At 37.3% G+C, this 17,928-nt stretch overlaps 1 protein-coding gene across 2 annotated transcripts in view; it reads left to right on the forward strand.

Annotated features, from left to right (window-relative positions):
- Nucleotides 1–16,442, forward strand: part of ACVR1C (activin A receptor type 1C) — a 37,921-nt gene extending 21,479 nt beyond the window's left edge. For both annotated transcript variants that reach the window (XM_006091245.2, XM_023756127.1), the window contains 6 exons: nt 855–1,085; nt 4,883–5,050; nt 6,475–6,631; nt 8,361–8,485; nt 11,004–11,134; nt 15,820–16,442. In XM_006091245.2, the coding sequence (XP_006091307.1) occupies nt 855–1,085; nt 4,883–5,050; nt 6,475–6,631; nt 8,361–8,485; nt 11,004–11,134; nt 15,820–15,948 (941 nt within the window). In that variant the 3' untranslated portion in view covers nt 15,949–16,442. The remainder of the gene's footprint in view (nt 1–854; nt 1,086–4,882; nt 5,051–6,474; nt 6,632–8,360; nt 8,486–11,003; nt 11,135–15,819) is intronic.
- The last annotated feature ends 1,486 nt before the right edge of the window (nt 16,443–17,928 follow it).

The raw sequence follows: 17,928 nt of genomic DNA on the forward strand, positions 1-17,928 counted from the left end.
TGGTTAGGGGCAATCAGGCAGGCAGGCAGGCGAGCTGTTAGGAGCCAGCAGTCCCAGATTGCGAGAGGGTGCAGGCCGGGCTGAGGGGATCCCCCCTTCCCCCCCACCCCTGCACGGGCCTCTAGTATTAAATAATTTTCTATTATCAGACACTTTTCCTTATTTTTCCTATAAATAATAATATGTTAAACATTTTGACAGAAATTTTGCAATTACATTGAATCTTTGGGATAGAATTATAGAGGTAGAGTTATTGATTCAAAGAATCTAAATATTTTACATGCACTTAGAATATATTTTCTTTTATGTCTTTTATTCTGCAGAAAATATCCATTTGATATTTTCTATCATTGCATCTTGCTTTTAGATAACATGATTATCTTATTTGATTGTTGAATTTGATTCTTCACTTTCCAATTTTAATTTGTTTTAAAAAAAATTCTCAAAGAATTCTTCTGCATTCCCAGTTGTACTAGGAACCAATATATTTTATTTTAAAGGCTAACAGCATTTCTTATACTTTTGTGTACTTAGTAATCTGACTGGCTTTAATGTACAAATCAGGGAATTCAGCAGCAATTCTAGAAAGATCAGACATCTGCAGCAGCAGGCTATGTCTAAGAAATTTGTTTTTGTGAATAGGAGAAGAGAAAGTCATATTAAGAATTTGGAATATGTTTTTAGCATGCTTTGACATTAACGTTTTGGTATAAAGGTGCTTATTTCTTCAACATCAATAAAATTATTAAAGTGCTTAAATGTTGGCCTTTTTATGTGAAAATACTGGTCATTCTGACAGTCCTTTTCTGGCACTTACTATTCTTCACCATCCATCCCATCTTTTCTTCGGTTAGGGTTACCTCTGTTGGTTCAGAGAACAATTGCCAGGACGATTATCCTCCAGGAGATTGTAGGAAAAGGCCGATTTGGTGAGGTCTGGCATGGAAGATGGTGTGGGGAAGACGTGGCTGTGAAAATATTCTCCTCCAGAGATGAAAGATCCTGGTTTCGCGAGGCAGAAATTTACCAGACGGTGATGCTGAGACACGAGAATGTCCTTGGTTTCATTGCTGCTGACAACAAAGGTATTTTCAATCTAATTGGTTTCAGCAAAGAAAGTGTTATGTCTATTATCACATGAGAATAAATCATCTTTTTATTTTAATAAAGTCTACATAAAAGTCTAATTTCTTTATTGAGAAAAGAAAAAATCCTTTCTCTTCTCCATAGATACACGTGCGTAACCATACAATAAAGCAGGGCAAAAAGGAAACCTGTCATATGAAATGATGATGACACTATAGCCAGGTTGACATTTTAAATATTTGATGACTGGTGAACTTCCCAATCAGATCAGAAATTTCAACTGGAACAGAATCCTGCCATGCTGGTTTTTTATCCCTGTGGTTGGTGGATCATGAAGAGATCTGGAGGCACCTTGGTGGGGGTAGGGGTTGGGGTGGGGGCTGCTTTGAGTGTCCAGGGGAAAGGAATGTCACTGGGAGTTTTCAATAGTAGCTCTTAGCTAATCAGGACAGAAATATTTCAGTATTTTGATAATTGATACAAATATATCAATGAATGCTAGTTGAATGTTCACCTTTGCAAGGACTATAGTTTTCATCTGTGTAGCAAGCTTAAACTCCAGGATGTGACCATTATGGGAATGGCAGTAAGTAAGACAATTTCAGTGAGATTTTCTATTGATGTACTTTGAGTATGATTTATATCTTGACCTTTAACATTAACAGCACCAAACAGTATCCCATTTTGAGTTTTGTGGAACAAGACAGAGCATCAACTTTCTGGTATTTAAATAATACTTAAAAAATATTGTATATATCCCTGAGCAATCAGGGACTGGATATAAAGTTTGTAGATTACCTATGCTCTCTTTTCTTTTTTTGCATAGCTTTTATTCATTTAACTGTGCATTAGTTTCCTTAAAGGGGAACAGGGAACAAAGGTGAGCGTATCTTCAGTCCATTGGTTTTTATTCGATTCAGTAACACATAAAGAAGTTTGGGAGGTAGAGATTGTAACCTCTAGCTAAAAAAAACAAATTATCTGTGGATATCAGGTACCTACCAATACCTACAAAAATTAAAAATCTATGATTATTTGTATATAATACTAGAGGCCTGGTGCATGGATTCGTGCACTAGTGGGGTTCCTCAGCCTGGCCTGCGCACTCTTGTAATCTGGGACCCCTCGGGGGATGTTGGCTGGCCTGCGGAGATTGGGCCGAAATCGGCAGTCCAACATCCCCCGAGGGATGTAGTAGTGTGCGAAGTGGCAGGCGGCCATGGAGGAGCCTGAGCCTGGGCTGGGCACCACACTGCTCCTGCTCATCCCGGCCCCTCTGCACCTGCCACTACAGTGGCTCAGTAATGCTGTCTTGGAGGCGGGAGAGGCTCGCGCCGCCGCAGCTGTGCTTGCCAGCTATGAGCCCGGAGTCTGGCGCCCATTGGTCAGCTGAGCACGCTGACCACCAGGGGTCAGCTCCTGTGTTGAGCATCTGCCCCTTGGTGGTCCATGTGCATCACAGTGACTGGTTGTTCGGTCGTTTTGTTGGTCGCTTAGGCTTTTATATATATAGATAATCTGGGTCATGAAAGTATTCATTATTAATTACATGGCAAAAGAGAAACTTAGGTTATTATACATTTTGGCCATGATTACATTTGCTGATGATTTATCTTATCTGATTTGCTAGAGAAAAACTGTGTAAAGCCAAGATGAGTTTTAAAGAAAGATTCTTCCAGGAAACTTATATGCATACTAGAGGTCCAATGCATGAAATTCATGCAAGGGGCTCGGCCCTCGCAGCTACGGCTTCATCCAGAAGGTCATCTGGAAGGATGTCCGTAATGTCTTTCGGCTGTCCAGTCTAATTAGCATATTATGCTTTTATTATTATAGATATGCATAGCCCCTGGGCACAGACAATATAATGTGGTGAAGGCCTGGGAGGGGTGGGTGCCAGGTGGAGGTGGTCAATGGGAAAAAAAAAAGGGACATCTGTAATACTATCCTATATAATAAAAGCTTAATATGCTAAGTGTCTGGTTGTCTGGTAGGCCATTCAACCAATCAAAGTGTAATATGCTAATGATATGCTAAGGCTACTCAACTGTTCTCTGTGATGTGCACTGACCACCAGGGGGCAGACAGTTGACCAATCAACCAGTCGCTATGATGTGTACTGATCACCAGGGGGCAGATGCTCCAACCTGTAGGTTAGCTTGCTACTAGGGTCCGGCTGTGGAGTCCTCCCGCAGTCCCTCCCCGGCTGGCTAACCTCCCACATCCCTCCCCGGCCCCAATCGTGCACCAGTGGGGTCCCTCGGCCTGGCCTGTGCCCTCTCTCAATCCAGGACCCCTCAGGGGATGTCGGAGAGCCAGTTTAAGCCTGATCCCTCAGGCTAGGCCAAGGGACCCCATTGGTGCATGAATTTGTGCACTGGGCCTCTAGTCAACAATAAAGATAAATTAAAAAGAAATAAAAGATGCTTTCCAAATTCTTAACTACATATTCTTTGAAAATATATCCAGCCTATTGAAAATGAAACATTTCTTGTTAAGCTGTTAAGAAATTCTTTTCCTTCCTAATGTTGAGTTAAACTACCTACTGGTTAGATTAGTTAGAATGTGGTGAAAGCAGTAACGTCTTATAGTTATATGGATCATCTTGATGGGCTAATTTAATCATGATGTTTATTGGATTATAAAACAAGAAAGATCATTTGCACAAGAAAGATCATTCTTGATTTTCTCTTCAGTTACTGGTCTACCTCTGTCAGTGGCTTCCTTGTCAGTAGCTTTGTGCCTGATTCCAAATGGTCTCTAGCATCACTTTCATCATCATGCATTTTTTTATTTTTTGCAACACTTACAGTTTCACTTTTTAGTCAACTGTCTGACAAAGACATTGATGTGAGAAGGCAAAGATAGCCACTGGTGTTAAGCTGGGAGAGAGGTGTGAGTAAGGGTTAGTTTTATATAAGGTCAGTTTATTAGTAAACTTTATGATGTTATGTTTATTTTTTTCATTGTTAGGAAGTGTTTTCACTACCAGCTTTGGAAATTAAAGGCTTGGATAAAGAGGAGCTCTTGTACTTAACACTAGGTAGAAAAAGTCCTTAGCAATGATTTTTTTATAGTTTTGTTTCACTGAGCATCGGAACTGGTCAGGAATGCCCAGGGCTATTGTAGACACTTTATCCTGAAAGCTAAAGCTAACTCTAGGGACTATAATACCTAAAGAAGACTTAGGCTGGCTTTTTCTTCTGCTAACAATCTTTTATAAGCTTGATTAGCTTTTGGTTAAATGGGGGAGAACTATTTGAAAATGTCTAGTTATTGTATTTGGCTCTTAATATACAATATTTGGGGGAAATCATCAACTTCATATTAGAAAGGTAAGTAATATTAGCATTCTTAGAATGTTAGAGCTCCTATGGCAGTACGAATACTTTGTGTAAATTTTTTATATTTCTATTTTTTATTGGTACAGTGTTTCTTAAAATCTCAAGAAAAATTTATAACACAACACTGAGCCTAAATGAATCTCTCAGTAGTTTCTCCTATAATGTGGTTGCTATCACTGGCAAATATCAATGGAATAAGAAAGTTGTTCAGTTAGAATCACTGCCTCGCAGCTTCCTACAGCTATGGTGGGAACATATAACAGATTATAATATATCAACATCTTCAGGAACTCCTTCAGACTTTTTACTTTAAGAATTCGAACTGTCAGCATTATCCATGAAGGAATTAACTTTGCTTTGTTAACAGATTTACTAGAAGCACTGACATTTGTTAAAAACTTTTGGCTTCTTTTTCAACATATATTTACAGCACCCCAATTTTTTCCTGTTAGATAATGGAACTTGGACCCAACTTTGGCTTGTCCTGGAATATCATGAACAGGGCTCCTTGTATGACTATTTGAATAGAAACGTAGTGACCGTGGCTGGGATGATCAGGCTGGCACTTTCCATAGCTAGTGGTCTGGCCCACCTTCACATGGAGATTGTTGGTACACAAGGTAGGTATTTTATTTCCCAGTTTTTCTCCTTAAATATGAAGATAGGAACACTAAGTTGTATTTTATTTATTTATTTTTGTTAATCATCACCCCAGAATATTTTTTCCATTGATTTTTTTAGAGAGTAGAATGGAAGAGGGGGAGAGAGAGAGAACATTGATGTGAGAGAGACACATCATTGGTTGCCTCCCAAAGCATCCCAACTGGGGCCAGGGATCAAACCTGCAACACAGGTACATGCCCTTGACCAGGAATTGAAGCCATGACCCTCCGGTCCACAGGCTGATGCTTTACTCACTGAGCCACACTGCCCATGGAGGAATACTATGTTGTATTTTAGTGTTTAGTTGTATTTTATTTTATTACAGTTATCAAATGTAAAGAAACACTAAAGGTACTTTATAAAGCTGAAGATTTTGTCATGATAGAACCAACTATCATCTACATACTTGTCATTTTGTATATCATCCATAATAACATTTCTTTTCTGTTTACTGAATTAATAGAGAATTGGCTCTAGAAAGTCATTAGTTCAGTCAGAGTACTTGTTCTCAAATTTGGATTCATGATCCTTTTGATGTCTTAAAAATGATTGAGGACTCCCCAAAGATTTTTTTGCCTGTGAATTATATCTATTAATATTTACTATGTTAGAACTAAAACTGAGAAATTTAAAAATACTAATTTACCTAAAATAACAATAATTAAATATTAGCATAAATGACATAATTTTAAAAAATTCACAGAATTTTTTATAAGGCAAAAACCAGTTTAGTAAAAATTATGGTTTTGTTTTACATTTCTGCAAATCTATTTAATGACTGGTGTAATGTCTGGATTTCCATGCCTGTTCTTCATTCAATCTGTTCCAACATGTTGCTTTGTTTGAAGTATGGGAAGATAAGGTGACATCGCACGGACATATAGTTGAAAAACAGTCTCGAGGACCCCCAGGGATCTTCGGGCCACATTTGAGAACAGTTCATCTAGGATCGTAGACGTTTGAAACTTGTTTTGTAAGAGAATATTTGCTGTGTTTTCATGTGTACATAGCAATGCTAATTCTTTCCTGTTCATTCAGCAAACATGTCTGAGTGGCTACTAAATGTGACCTAGTAATCTAAGCATTGAGGGAACGGTGATGACTAAGACACAATCTCTGCCCGTATGCAGTGTATAGTCTAGTTGGGAGAGGCAGATAATTACACATATATATGAATAATAAGACATATGAAATAGTGATATGAGCTATAAAGAAGGCAAAATGGGGTACTCTGATGGACAATGACTTGGGATGAAGAATGGGTGGTCAGAGAAGACCTCTTTTAGGCGACATTTGAGCCAAGTCTTCAAAATAATTCCTTTTGGAGAGATTCAGTCTTCAGTAATGACAAAAGTGAATATGCTTGTCTCATCCTTCACAGGCAAACCTGCCATTGCGCATCGAGACATAAAATCAAAGAATATCTTAGTGAAAAAATGTGAAACTTGTGCCATAGCAGACTTTGGATTAGCTGTGAAGCACGATTCCATACTGAACACTATTGACATACCTCAGAACCCTAAAGTGGGAACCAAAAGGTAAGCCAACTTACTTTGGCACTAAGACTTACGACTGTCCCGTACACATGAATGTCCGGGATGTGTGTAGGGATGGGGGCAGAGGTCCAAATGGGAAATCATTAGGCCCAAGAGAACAAAAAAGTCTTCTCTGGGTCACTGAGAAATGAGTGGCACAATGGTTATAAAGCAAGGGGAGTTGGCATTTGGTCATACAGAAAGTAGCCAGTTGGCCAGAGGAGAGGCTTGGTGAAGGAGATGGTGGTATATTGTTTGTAGTGTGTCACATTCTGAGAACATATTTTCCTACAGAAAAGAGGAAAACAATGTCCTCCAAAGCCTTTAAACCTCACAAATGAACTGAAACTCAGGGCTAGTTCTACATGCTCAGATTCTAAACAACAGATACGAATCTATATAGTGGACTAGAGAGGTGAGGACTGTGCATAATGCTTACATAGATGCACTATTGTGTTCTCTCAGTATTTGAAAATGTTCTGTAACAACTTCTGCATTTACCCATAGTTGCATTTAACCTTAAGTCTCCCAAATTGATGATGAGTTCGGACACAGTTCCCACATTCAAGGAACAGAATCTCTGAGAGTTAAGAGCAGGCATGATATGATCAAGTATACCACACATGTGTAGGACGGCCCCATTTGCAGTGGGACGTCCGGTGTTTTCTTGTTGTGGCCAGCCTGTGACCATGGGGTCAGCATGCTTCATTTCCTTTTATTTGTATTTCAGGCTCTGTGCCCCTTTGGCATCCTCCCAGGTTTCTTGACCTTGAAATGAGGAACAACCCAAACATTTCCTGGAGCTGTTAAAGGCCCTTGAGAAAGGAGACTTTCTAAGCTGGCATAGTCGACCTCCAGGCCATAATTGAGAGTCCAGGCCAGTCCCTCTGAGTCCTCCACTTGGTTCCTGGGAGACTTGAATGAGGCCCCAGAAACACTTCAAGACAGTTTATTCAGACTGGGCAGCCCTATGGGGCCTCCTTTCTTTTCCTTATAAAAAGCGAGCTTTGACTTTTGCCCATCGGACTGTCCCCACATTAGGGGCCCTCAGGGGAGCCTTGGATGCCAGATTCCCTGGGATCTGAAACTTTTAAAAGAGTTTGGGAGCGTGTTGCACCCTCACCTGAAAACTCTGAGTAGTTCTCGAAATCCCCCTAGGACAGCTCGCTAGGCTCAGTCAGGTCTCAGAAACTGTATATTACTTTGGTTTAGTCCTGTTAAGATAAGACTGTAATTTTGTTGGAGCCAATATAAAATGTACTAGTATATGTTTCTTGGAGCCAGTGTGTCCATTCAAAACAGATTATTGTGGGACACTGCTGAGCTCTGTGTGGGAGGACTGGGCCCACCATGAATAAAACCTGCTCTTTGCCCTCAAGGAGCTTTCCTTGGCAAGGAGCTACTGGTGAAAATTGAGTTTCGTCTCTCCTATTGAGTGTTGTGCTTACTGAATCCCCTCCGGCTTGTGCTTTCCAAGCATTTGGCTCCTGGCACACATGCTTTCATACTGAGGGGGATGACCCCTCGTTCTATTAAAAATATTTTTTAAATGATGGTCGAGTCAATAACTGTATTATTTAATTTTATTCTGTTATAGTACAGGGTTCAGATCCACCTGTAAAACTGATGTAAGCTATCTTCACTTATATTTTGTATCAGGATTTAGTAAGATTATGTTTTACTGGACTGCTATAAAGCCATACACAGAATCTGACATGTGCATGTTTTGAAGGTATATGGCCCCTGAAATGCTTGATGATACAATGAATGTGAATATCTTTGAGTCCTTCAAACGCGCTGACATATATTCTGTTGGTCTGGTTTACTGGGAAATAGCCCGAAGGTGTTCAGTTGGAGGTAAGATGTTGGGCATATTCTTTCTGTCTGCTTTTCTTTGATGTTCTGAATACGAGATATGATGTTCTTTTTTTTTCTAAGCACTATATTAAATGATTTCTTACTAGTTAAGAGAATACCTATTGGCATATATTTTAAATGGCAAAAGTAGAGTGACCTGCACATAATGGGAGATTTTATATTATGATTACTGCTTATGTGGGGGTGACAGTTCTCCTGATAATTCTGATTTTCATAACGATACTTGGCGAAGCACTTGAAATTTTTACTCGAGTTTGTATGCCATTAGCTATATCCCTATTTTATACCAGAAGTGAAATCCAAAGAAGTGAAATGGCTTGCCAAGGCCACAGGACTTGAAATGAAGTCTTCTGATTCTCAGACTTTTCTTATTCTTTTCTTTCCTGTGATGAGGAATGTGTGGGGTATAAAGTGGAGGTCAGAGGTGAGCCAAGACTAACTCCTGACTCTACTGCTCCCAGGAGTTAGAGATGACTAATGAGAGGAAGAATTTGAGAGAATGAAACCCTACCAATGCAGTCTGATGGGACTGTTTCATCAGTGGGAGAAAGTAAATACTGGGATTAAATGGTTTAGAGTCTTATCTTTCGAGTGAGACAGATTTAGGGCTAAACCTTGGGTTAACAACTTCCTGAACATCTGACTTTAGGCAAGTTACTTGGTATCACTTTCCCCAATTGTGAAATGAAGAAATGATAAAACGGACCCCACTGGCTTGGAGGATGTAATGGATTAATTCAGTTCATTCAGGTGAAGCTTTTAGCACAGAGCAAACTCAGATAAACATTCAATGAAAGAGCTGTCCTTATTTAACCACTACCAACTTTTTGCATTTTGTATTGATCTCATTTTACCTTACATCAATCTCATTTAAAAAAAAGAGAAAAACTTAAAATTGTGTTTGAATGAGGAAACATACGTTCCCCCTGGATTCACTGATGAGATAATAAAACATTAGAAAGATGAAACTATTTCTAGAAGCACTGTAACTACACTGGAAACCCTGAGCCTGTGGCTGGCTGAGTTCCAGATCTGCCACTAATAGCTGTGTGACCTTCAGCAACCTCACGACTCTCCTTGTGCCTCAGTTTCCTTGTTCTGTAAAATAGGAATAATATAGCACTTTCTTTAGTCAATGGTTTTGAGGAATGATTAGTTAAAGCATCTAAAGGGCTTAGAACAGTGCTTGGTAAATATCAAGATTCAAACATATTTGTCGTTATTTATATTGATATTTGTCTAGCTTTGCTTTTCGGTTTTTGTCCTTAAATTTTCTTCAACTGTCAGAATAGTAATGTACTATTAACACAATTTGAAGTTCATTTTCCAATATTATGACACATCTTAAATGTTTTAAATTAAAAGGACTGTAGTTAATTCAAATGATTTTATCAGGAAATTCTTGAATTCAAGTACTAATCTGATAACTAAGGTTTAGTCTTTGTCTAAGTATTTGAGACTCTTTACATATTAACCTTCATGTTAAACCATCCATCTTCAAATACTTTGCTTACTTCTTTGGAACATTCTTAGTTATAGAGGTTCTAAAATTCAAATGTAAGAAATTCAGCTCTTAAAAGATTGCCTAACAATTTTTACAAAAGAAACCTATTTTATTTTGAAAAAGTTATTTAATAGAGAAATATACTTCACTCATAGCAATAAGGCCATGCTATAAATTTTACAATTAGATGTTATTTTTTTCTGAATTGCACAGTAGAATGATATGTAAATAAAAATTTATAGACTTTTCATAGTATAAATTATATTTTATATAACAAAATTATATGAATTTAATATATTTACATGAAATTATATAAAATATGTAGTAGATAGTTATATAATAGTATTATATAAAATAATTATATAATTTTTGTCTAAAATGTAATTATCAAGATTACATAAATTTTTATGAAGATGAAGGGATTAAAGAACATATTAAAAATAGCCCATGGACACAGACAATAGTGTGGTGAGGGCAAAGGGAGGAGAGTGGGGGTTGGGTGCAAATGGTCAGAGGGGTGGAAATGGTGGACATCTGCAATAGTGACAACAAAAAATTTAATAAAAAATTTATAAATGTATATAATAACTATTCAACCGAATACTTTAGACTTATATATTTAATTTTTTAAAAATATTTTTATTTCAGAGAGGAAGGGAAAGTGAGAGAGAGATAGAAACATCAATGATGAGAGAGAATCATTGATTGGCTGCCTCCTACACGCCCCACCCTGGGGATCGAGCCCGCAACCCGGGCATGTGCCCTGACGGGGAATCGAGCTGTGACCTCCTGGTTCATAGGTTGACGCTCAACCACTGAGCCACGCCAGCTTATATATTTAATTTTATAGTGATGCATAATTTTAATAGACCTGACTTTCTAGTTTCCCATGTTACCATTTGTGCCTAGAAGACTTAACTAATAAATTATTTCAAAGTAAGCATCTTTGTTTATTATTCACACTGGGAAATTTAATGTGCAAATTTCTTATAGGAATTGTTGAGGAGTACCAGTTGCCTTATTATGACATGGTGCCTTCAGATCCCTCAATAGAGGAAATGAGGAAGGTTGTTTGTGATCAGAAGTTTCGACCAAGCATCCCAAACCAGTGGCAAAGCTGTGAAGTAAGGCTAAATTCTTATGTATATTTTTTCCTATTGTAATTGTGAGGTAAGTACCAGGGAGGATTTTCACAGACCATATAGTTCTTCTCTTTTAATCTAGGCATCCCATTCATTTCATATATGTAGATTTATGTCTTTGATGTTATTCCCTTTAGCTGTAGTATATACACCTAATGCTAAGTTATGGGGCAGTAACAATCCCAGGTTAGGCAACTTTCAACAACATCTGTGCTCCCTGTGGTGATTCAGAAATCCAGGTGACTTTGATTTTGGGATGCTATCTCAATGCATAATTTTTAGGTGTCTAGGCCAAGAAAAAAGAGGAGCTAGAGCAGTGGTCCTCCGGAATGAGGCCCAGAAATCAGGATTTTAAAAAGATTCCCAGGTGATTCTAATGTGCAGCCAAGGTTGAGAACCACTGAGCTAGAGAGTCACACACTGGCTCTTTAATGATTTGGCTCCAAGTGACTCACATCCCTTCCAGAACCTGGTCCCATCTCACAGCAAGGGGCCGGGAACTGTGGGGAGCGAGGCATATGGGGGGCACTCAATGTCTGTGCCACACAGAGTATTGCAATTTCAGTCTTCCTTTTATTCCATAAATTATTCCCAATCCCAAACCCTGCAGAAGCTTGAGTGTATTCTCTTTCCTCAGAAAAGCTTCCTTTCCTGGCAGGGACAGTTGTTGTTTATCTCTTAATCCCCAACACCACATGCACTAACCATCATAGAGTAGACACACAATAAGTGGTTGTTGCAATGCTGGTTCTGCCGTACCTGAGGATACTTTTCTGGCTCCCACAAAGAGAAAGGAGGGAAGGTGGGGAAAGACTGTAAACCATCTCCCCCATCCCGGTTATTACTGTATATCTTCTGCCATACAGAAATGTAATGCTTGAAGTCTTTTTGTAAGTTACATGTTTTAATTTGGCTTTGTCATAGGCATTATTTTATACAGTTGCTCCCCCCCCCCCATTCTTCACTCAGCTCTTTCTATTGAAGGCAAGACTTATGTCTTGGTGTTTCTATGTAGATAGCTTACCTACATACTTATTATAGAGGTAGAATTTGAGGAATTTATAACCAAATTGAAATTAAAATTTTTCTTATGTTAATAATTTCATATATACGAAAGAATAAATGTCATATCTGTAAAGTTAAATGTGTAATAAAAAATGAAAAGCAGAAAATCCACTACCAAGTTTTAAAAATGGAAAATTTCCAGCACCTATGAATATTCTTTATTCCTCTGAGGGGTTTCTGTCATAACTAATTATTTATTACCTTGCTTTTCTTTAGAATTTTGCCATTTACACATATACATATATATATATATCGCTTACTTTTGTATATTGTGAAACTTATTAAGTCTCACTGTAGATTCTTCTTAAATTTTTTTTACTTTCTCTTACATATTTATCTCAGATCTGTTCCTTTTTACATCTGTGTAGCATTTCATTGTATGAACATAGCACAATTTCTTTAACCACTGTACTGTTGATTGTCAGATCTGTGATTTTTTTTAAATAATGCTGCTATGTATATATGTATCTGTGTGTGGAAAAATTCCTTTAAGGTATTAAATGATAGACTCTTTTGGAGTGTCCACATATATGATTATGTCTCCAAATAATGAGAGTTTTGGGACCAGTCCTCATGCCTTTTCCTTCTTTCTGTTGCACTTTTGAGGATTGCCAGTGTAATGTTGCCTACAAGTGGTGATAGTGGATATCTTTGTTTTGCTCCTTAGAACTTTGTATTTTCTACACTTAAATATGATGTTTGCTGCAGCTTCTGTTTTTAAAAACTTTAATTAGGGTAAATAAAAGCTAACTTTTGTTTGATAAAATGTGAGGTGATTATATAGCATTTCTTCTTTAGTTTCTTTTTTAAAATTTAGTAAATTTATAGGGGTGATATTGATTAATAGGATTATATAGGTTGCAAGTGTGCATTTCTATGATACGTGATCTGTATATCGAATTGTGTGCCCACCACCCAAAGTCAAATTATCTTCCATCACCATATATTAGGCTTCTCTCCACCCCAACCCCCCTCACCCTCTTCTCTCTGGTAACCACCACACTGCTGTCTGTGTTCAGAGTTTCAGTTTTATGTCTTACCTATGAGTGAAATCATATGGTTCTTACCTTTTTCTGACTAACTTATTTCACTTAGCATAATATTCTGAAGGTCTATCCATGTTGTTGCAAATGGCAGTATTTCATCTTATGTCTGAGTAATAGTCCGTTGTGTATGTGTACCACATATTCTTTATCCAGTCCTCTATTGAAAGACACTTTGGTTGTCTCTATTTCTTGGCCACTGCACTCCCAGAATAGACCTAATAGTCATTTTTTATGTAATCAACTTTGTATATTGCTGATATATACAATTTTTGTCTATTTTTGCCCAGTATTTTAGTTCTTTCTTATTTTGTTTTAACCCCATGTATTAGATATTGGTGTGATTTTATACCATTATTGTTTGTTTAGACTTATGAACATGTTTATAATTTTCTTTGTTCAACATTCCTTCTTGGCTGTCAGAGCTTTCTTCAAAGATCATTTTCTTACTTTCTAATGTGCATCCTTCGACCATATTTTATTTAAATTGTTTTTTGTTAGTGAGGATCTAGTGGTTGTAAGCTCTTTCAGCATTTGGGTGTCTGAGAAAGTCTTTATTTTGTCCACAATCTTAAACAAATAGAATCATTTATCTGAGCATAAAAATTTAGGTTCAGAGTTGTTTTCTCTAAACACTTTAAAGGTATTATTTCACTGTCTTCTGGTTTCCTGTATTGCTATTGAGAAGGCATCTAATTTGTATCTCTTTTGAGTTAATTTTTCTTTTCTTCCAGACTACTTTAGTATTCTGCAGTTTCTTATGATCATTTGGTCTTGATGTCTCTTGATTAGTCTTGGTTGGAATTTTTGGACTTTCTCATTCTGATGATTTGTAACTTTCCTTGATTCTGCAAAATTCTGAGCCATTATCTCTTCAAATAATTTCTCCTCTCATTGTCTCTATTACTCCTTTTTAGAAAACTCATTGGATACCTGTTAGACCTTTTATTTTACTTTGCTATTTTCTTAATCTCCCCTATTTTCCATATTTGTGTCTTCATACAACAGCTCTCACATTTATCTTCCAGTTCATTAATTCTGTCTTAAGATGTATCAAATTTGCTATTTAACTCACCCATTTAGTTATTTTAATGGTTATGCCTTTTCTTTCATTGTTTTGAAGAGAGAGAGAGAGAGAGAGAGAGAGAGAGATGAGAGATGAGAGAGACATATATTGGTTGCCTCCCACACATGCCCCAACCAAGGATTGAATCCGCAACCCTTTGGTGAACAGATGATGCTCCAATTGACTAAGTTACAGTGGCCAGGCTTAATGGTTATACTTTTTATGTCAATACATTTTATTGATACTTTTCTTTTTAAAATATGCTCTTGTTTTATACTTATAGTTTGAATTTCCTCTACTTTAAACAAATTATTTTATATACTTATTTTACATGTTATATCATTTAGTTCTAGCATCTAATGTTTTGATGGGTCTGATTTTACTGCTTCTTGTTTCAATTGACTCTTGCTTATGTTACTTTATTTCCTCACGTGCTTGTGAATTTTCATTATGAGCTCAGGCTTACTGCAACAGTTTAAGACTTGGGTTTGATTTTTTAAAAAAACGAGAGCTAGGAGTTAGACAATTTTCTTTACAAAATTCCTTCTAAGTCTGATTTATCCTTACACTCAGAACTTTGCAAACATCTTGCTCTGACACCTTCTGGGTGCTTCAGGCAGTGTTTCCTCTCTCACATGTGGTCCATCAATTCTGAAATTCTGCAGTGAGGTCAGCAGATGCCACCAGAGCAGCCACTAGGCTTTAGTGACTTCTTGTATCTCTCTGGATTCATGCAGTCTCGTTATCTTCTGCTCGGAGTATTTATTTTACTTATTTACCAATTCACTAATACTGATTTTTTAAATTCAGAATTTTTAATATTTCTATTTAGATCATTATTTTATTGTGGCATACTTTATGTATGCACAAATCTTGATATATAATTTGATGACCTTTTTAAAAATGTATGCATGTGTGTGCTTACCACCCAGATAAATATATGGTAAATTTCTAAGCCATCCCATTTCCCTTATTTTTTTTATCATGTCTCTTCTTAGAATATTTTAAACAATAGCCGTTCTACCATACCCCCAGGAATCAATGGATGAATTTTCAATTAAAAGTTAGCCTCTGCCTTAACTGGTTTGGCTCAGTGGATAGAGCATTGGCCTGTGGACTGAAGGGTCCCAGGTTCAATTCTGGTCAAGGGCGCATGCCGGGGTTGCGGGCTCGATCCCCAATGGGGGGCTTGCAGGAGGCAGCCAATCAATGATTCTCTCTCATCATTGATGTTTCTCTTTCTCTCTCCCTCTTCCTTCCTCTCTAAGATCAATAAAAAATGTATTTTTAAAAATAGTTAGCCTCTGTAAGGTAAATATACATGTGTGTGTGTTGACAGGATTGTTGAAGAGGTTTGGTCCTAATCTCCTCATATTATTTTTTATTTACCATTTGTTCATCAGAGCTTAGCATCAATTTCTGGGTTTGTGGTTTTGCTTCTCATGTACTGTGTTTTGTGTGAGTAAAGTCTTTGGTATCTTTCTCTCTTCAAGGCACTCCGAGTCATGGGGAGAATAATGCGCGAGTGTTGGTATGCCAATGGGGCAGCCCGCCTCACTGCCCTTCGTATTAAGAAGACTATTTCTCAACTTTGTGTCAAAGAAGACTGCAAAGCCCAATGATGATAATCGTGTTAAAAAGAAATCTCTCGCAGCTTTTTTCCCCCCATTTTCCCTCTTTATGTGAATGTGTTTTGCCTTTGTTGTTGTTGTTGTCTACCTCAATGATAATGCAGTACAGTATTTAAGTGTGCAAAGGCAGCATGAAAAAAATAACTCACATCAAGCCGGAGTTGACTTTATCCAGTCTTCATGTTGTCTAATTTTATTTTGAAAAGCAACACATCAGCTCATGTATTTAATAAGAAAGATACTGTAAAGGTGTAAAATAAGCTATATAAAATAATAAGCATCATTAAGGTTTTATTTTACTTGAACCAAGAGTGCATGAATGAATGGAGAAAATGTGTTGAAAAAAAGTGAGATGAAAACAGTCATTAACAATATAAACTAGAATATGTTATATCTAATCAAAATGTAACATCATTCAGTCTATGGCCGTGGTTCTCAACCTTCCTAATGCCGCGACCCTTTAATACAGTTCCTCATGTTGTGGTGACCCCCAACCATAAAATTATTTTCGTTGCTACTTCATAACTGTAATTTTGCTACTGTTAAGAATCATAATGTAAATATCTGATATGCAGGATGTATTTTCATTGTTACAAATTGAACATAATTAAAGCATAGTGATTAATCACAAAAACAATATGTAATTATATATGTGTTTTCCGATGGTCTTAGGCGACCCCTGTGAAAGAGTCATTTGACCCCCAAAGGGGTCGCGACCCACAGGTTGAGAACCGCTGGTCTATGGTGTTCTCTATTTTTTAAATTAAGCAGGATCTTTAAAAAAATAAATGTTGCTCCAAATTTAGTATACAAAACAGAGAAGTGGAGCTTCTCAGTTGGAAGGTGGAAGTGAGGTCTGGGTCCCAGTGACTTGGTCCCCCAACCCCTACCTTTCCCTACTCTTCATAATCCAGCAGCCCCTGAAGCAAACAGTTAGAAAGCCACTGAAATTGTTACTTCCTCTCATTTACAAAAGAGATGCTTGGCATCTGGAGACATGGAGAAATGTCTCAAAGTCACACCACTAGTGGGAGAGCTGGCTCTAGGTCTGAGCCTTGGGACCATCCGCACTGCAGAGTTAGCTAGCTTCTTACTGCCCTTTTAATTCCAACAGTATTTCTCTTCCTGTGCCAAAACATCTTTCATGATGATATTTGTGGTTTAGTGACACAAGACAAATGAGGGTTTTTTTGTTTGTTTGCAGAATCATAATGGATCTGCATGAACTCTTAGGACAATACCCATTGATGTTTTTTCCATAGAGCTGTCAGAGTCACCCTATTTGTTAGACAAGTACTAATGTTTTCTAAAAACGTGCAGAGGTAAATCAAACATAAAGATCCATTGTCAGAAGATGTCTAAGATGCATTTCAGAGGTCCCTATTACTTTTGTGCATACACATTTAGAAGGAAAAGAACAGAAAAGGAAGAGGAAACTAGTAAATACCTTGAAAAAATTAAGAAACCCTTAAATGAAGTATAACAACCAAATTCTATAGAGGGTATCAATAAGTATAAATAAACATTTCCTACCCTTTCAAAATGAGTGGGTGCAGAAGAAGGCTCATGATAATATTGCCTGTATTCTACTTCCTGTGGAGATACTAGTAGAAGTGATGAATTCTGAAAAATACATAGACCATTAAATATTTCCTACAAATCTATAATTCTGTTTTAGTGAAAGTTTAACATGGTATCTTCTATTGTTCTAAAATACTATTTTCTAAACTCTGTTTCTTAGAACACTCTTCTACTGAGATGATCCAAGACCAAAAGGATTATTTGATAGATTCTTAGAATGTGATCCCGCACATTAGTGTGTCGTGTGCTTTGATGGGTCTAGCAGTAAAGAAATGTTACTTGGATTTCTTTAGAATGGATTTCTCAAATTATTTGACCATGGAATGTTTTTATTAAGAGGAGGGCAAACCTTTTATTACTCCACATTTCAATGTTCTACAAAGCACAGCT

Source organism: Myotis lucifugus, unplaced genomic scaffold, assembly GCF_000147115.1.
Source record: "Myotis lucifugus unplaced genomic scaffold, Myoluc2.0 scaffold_89, whole genome shotgun sequence".
In the NCBI taxonomy this organism is placed as follows: Eukaryota; Metazoa; Chordata; class Mammalia; order Chiroptera; family Vespertilionidae; genus Myotis; species Myotis lucifugus.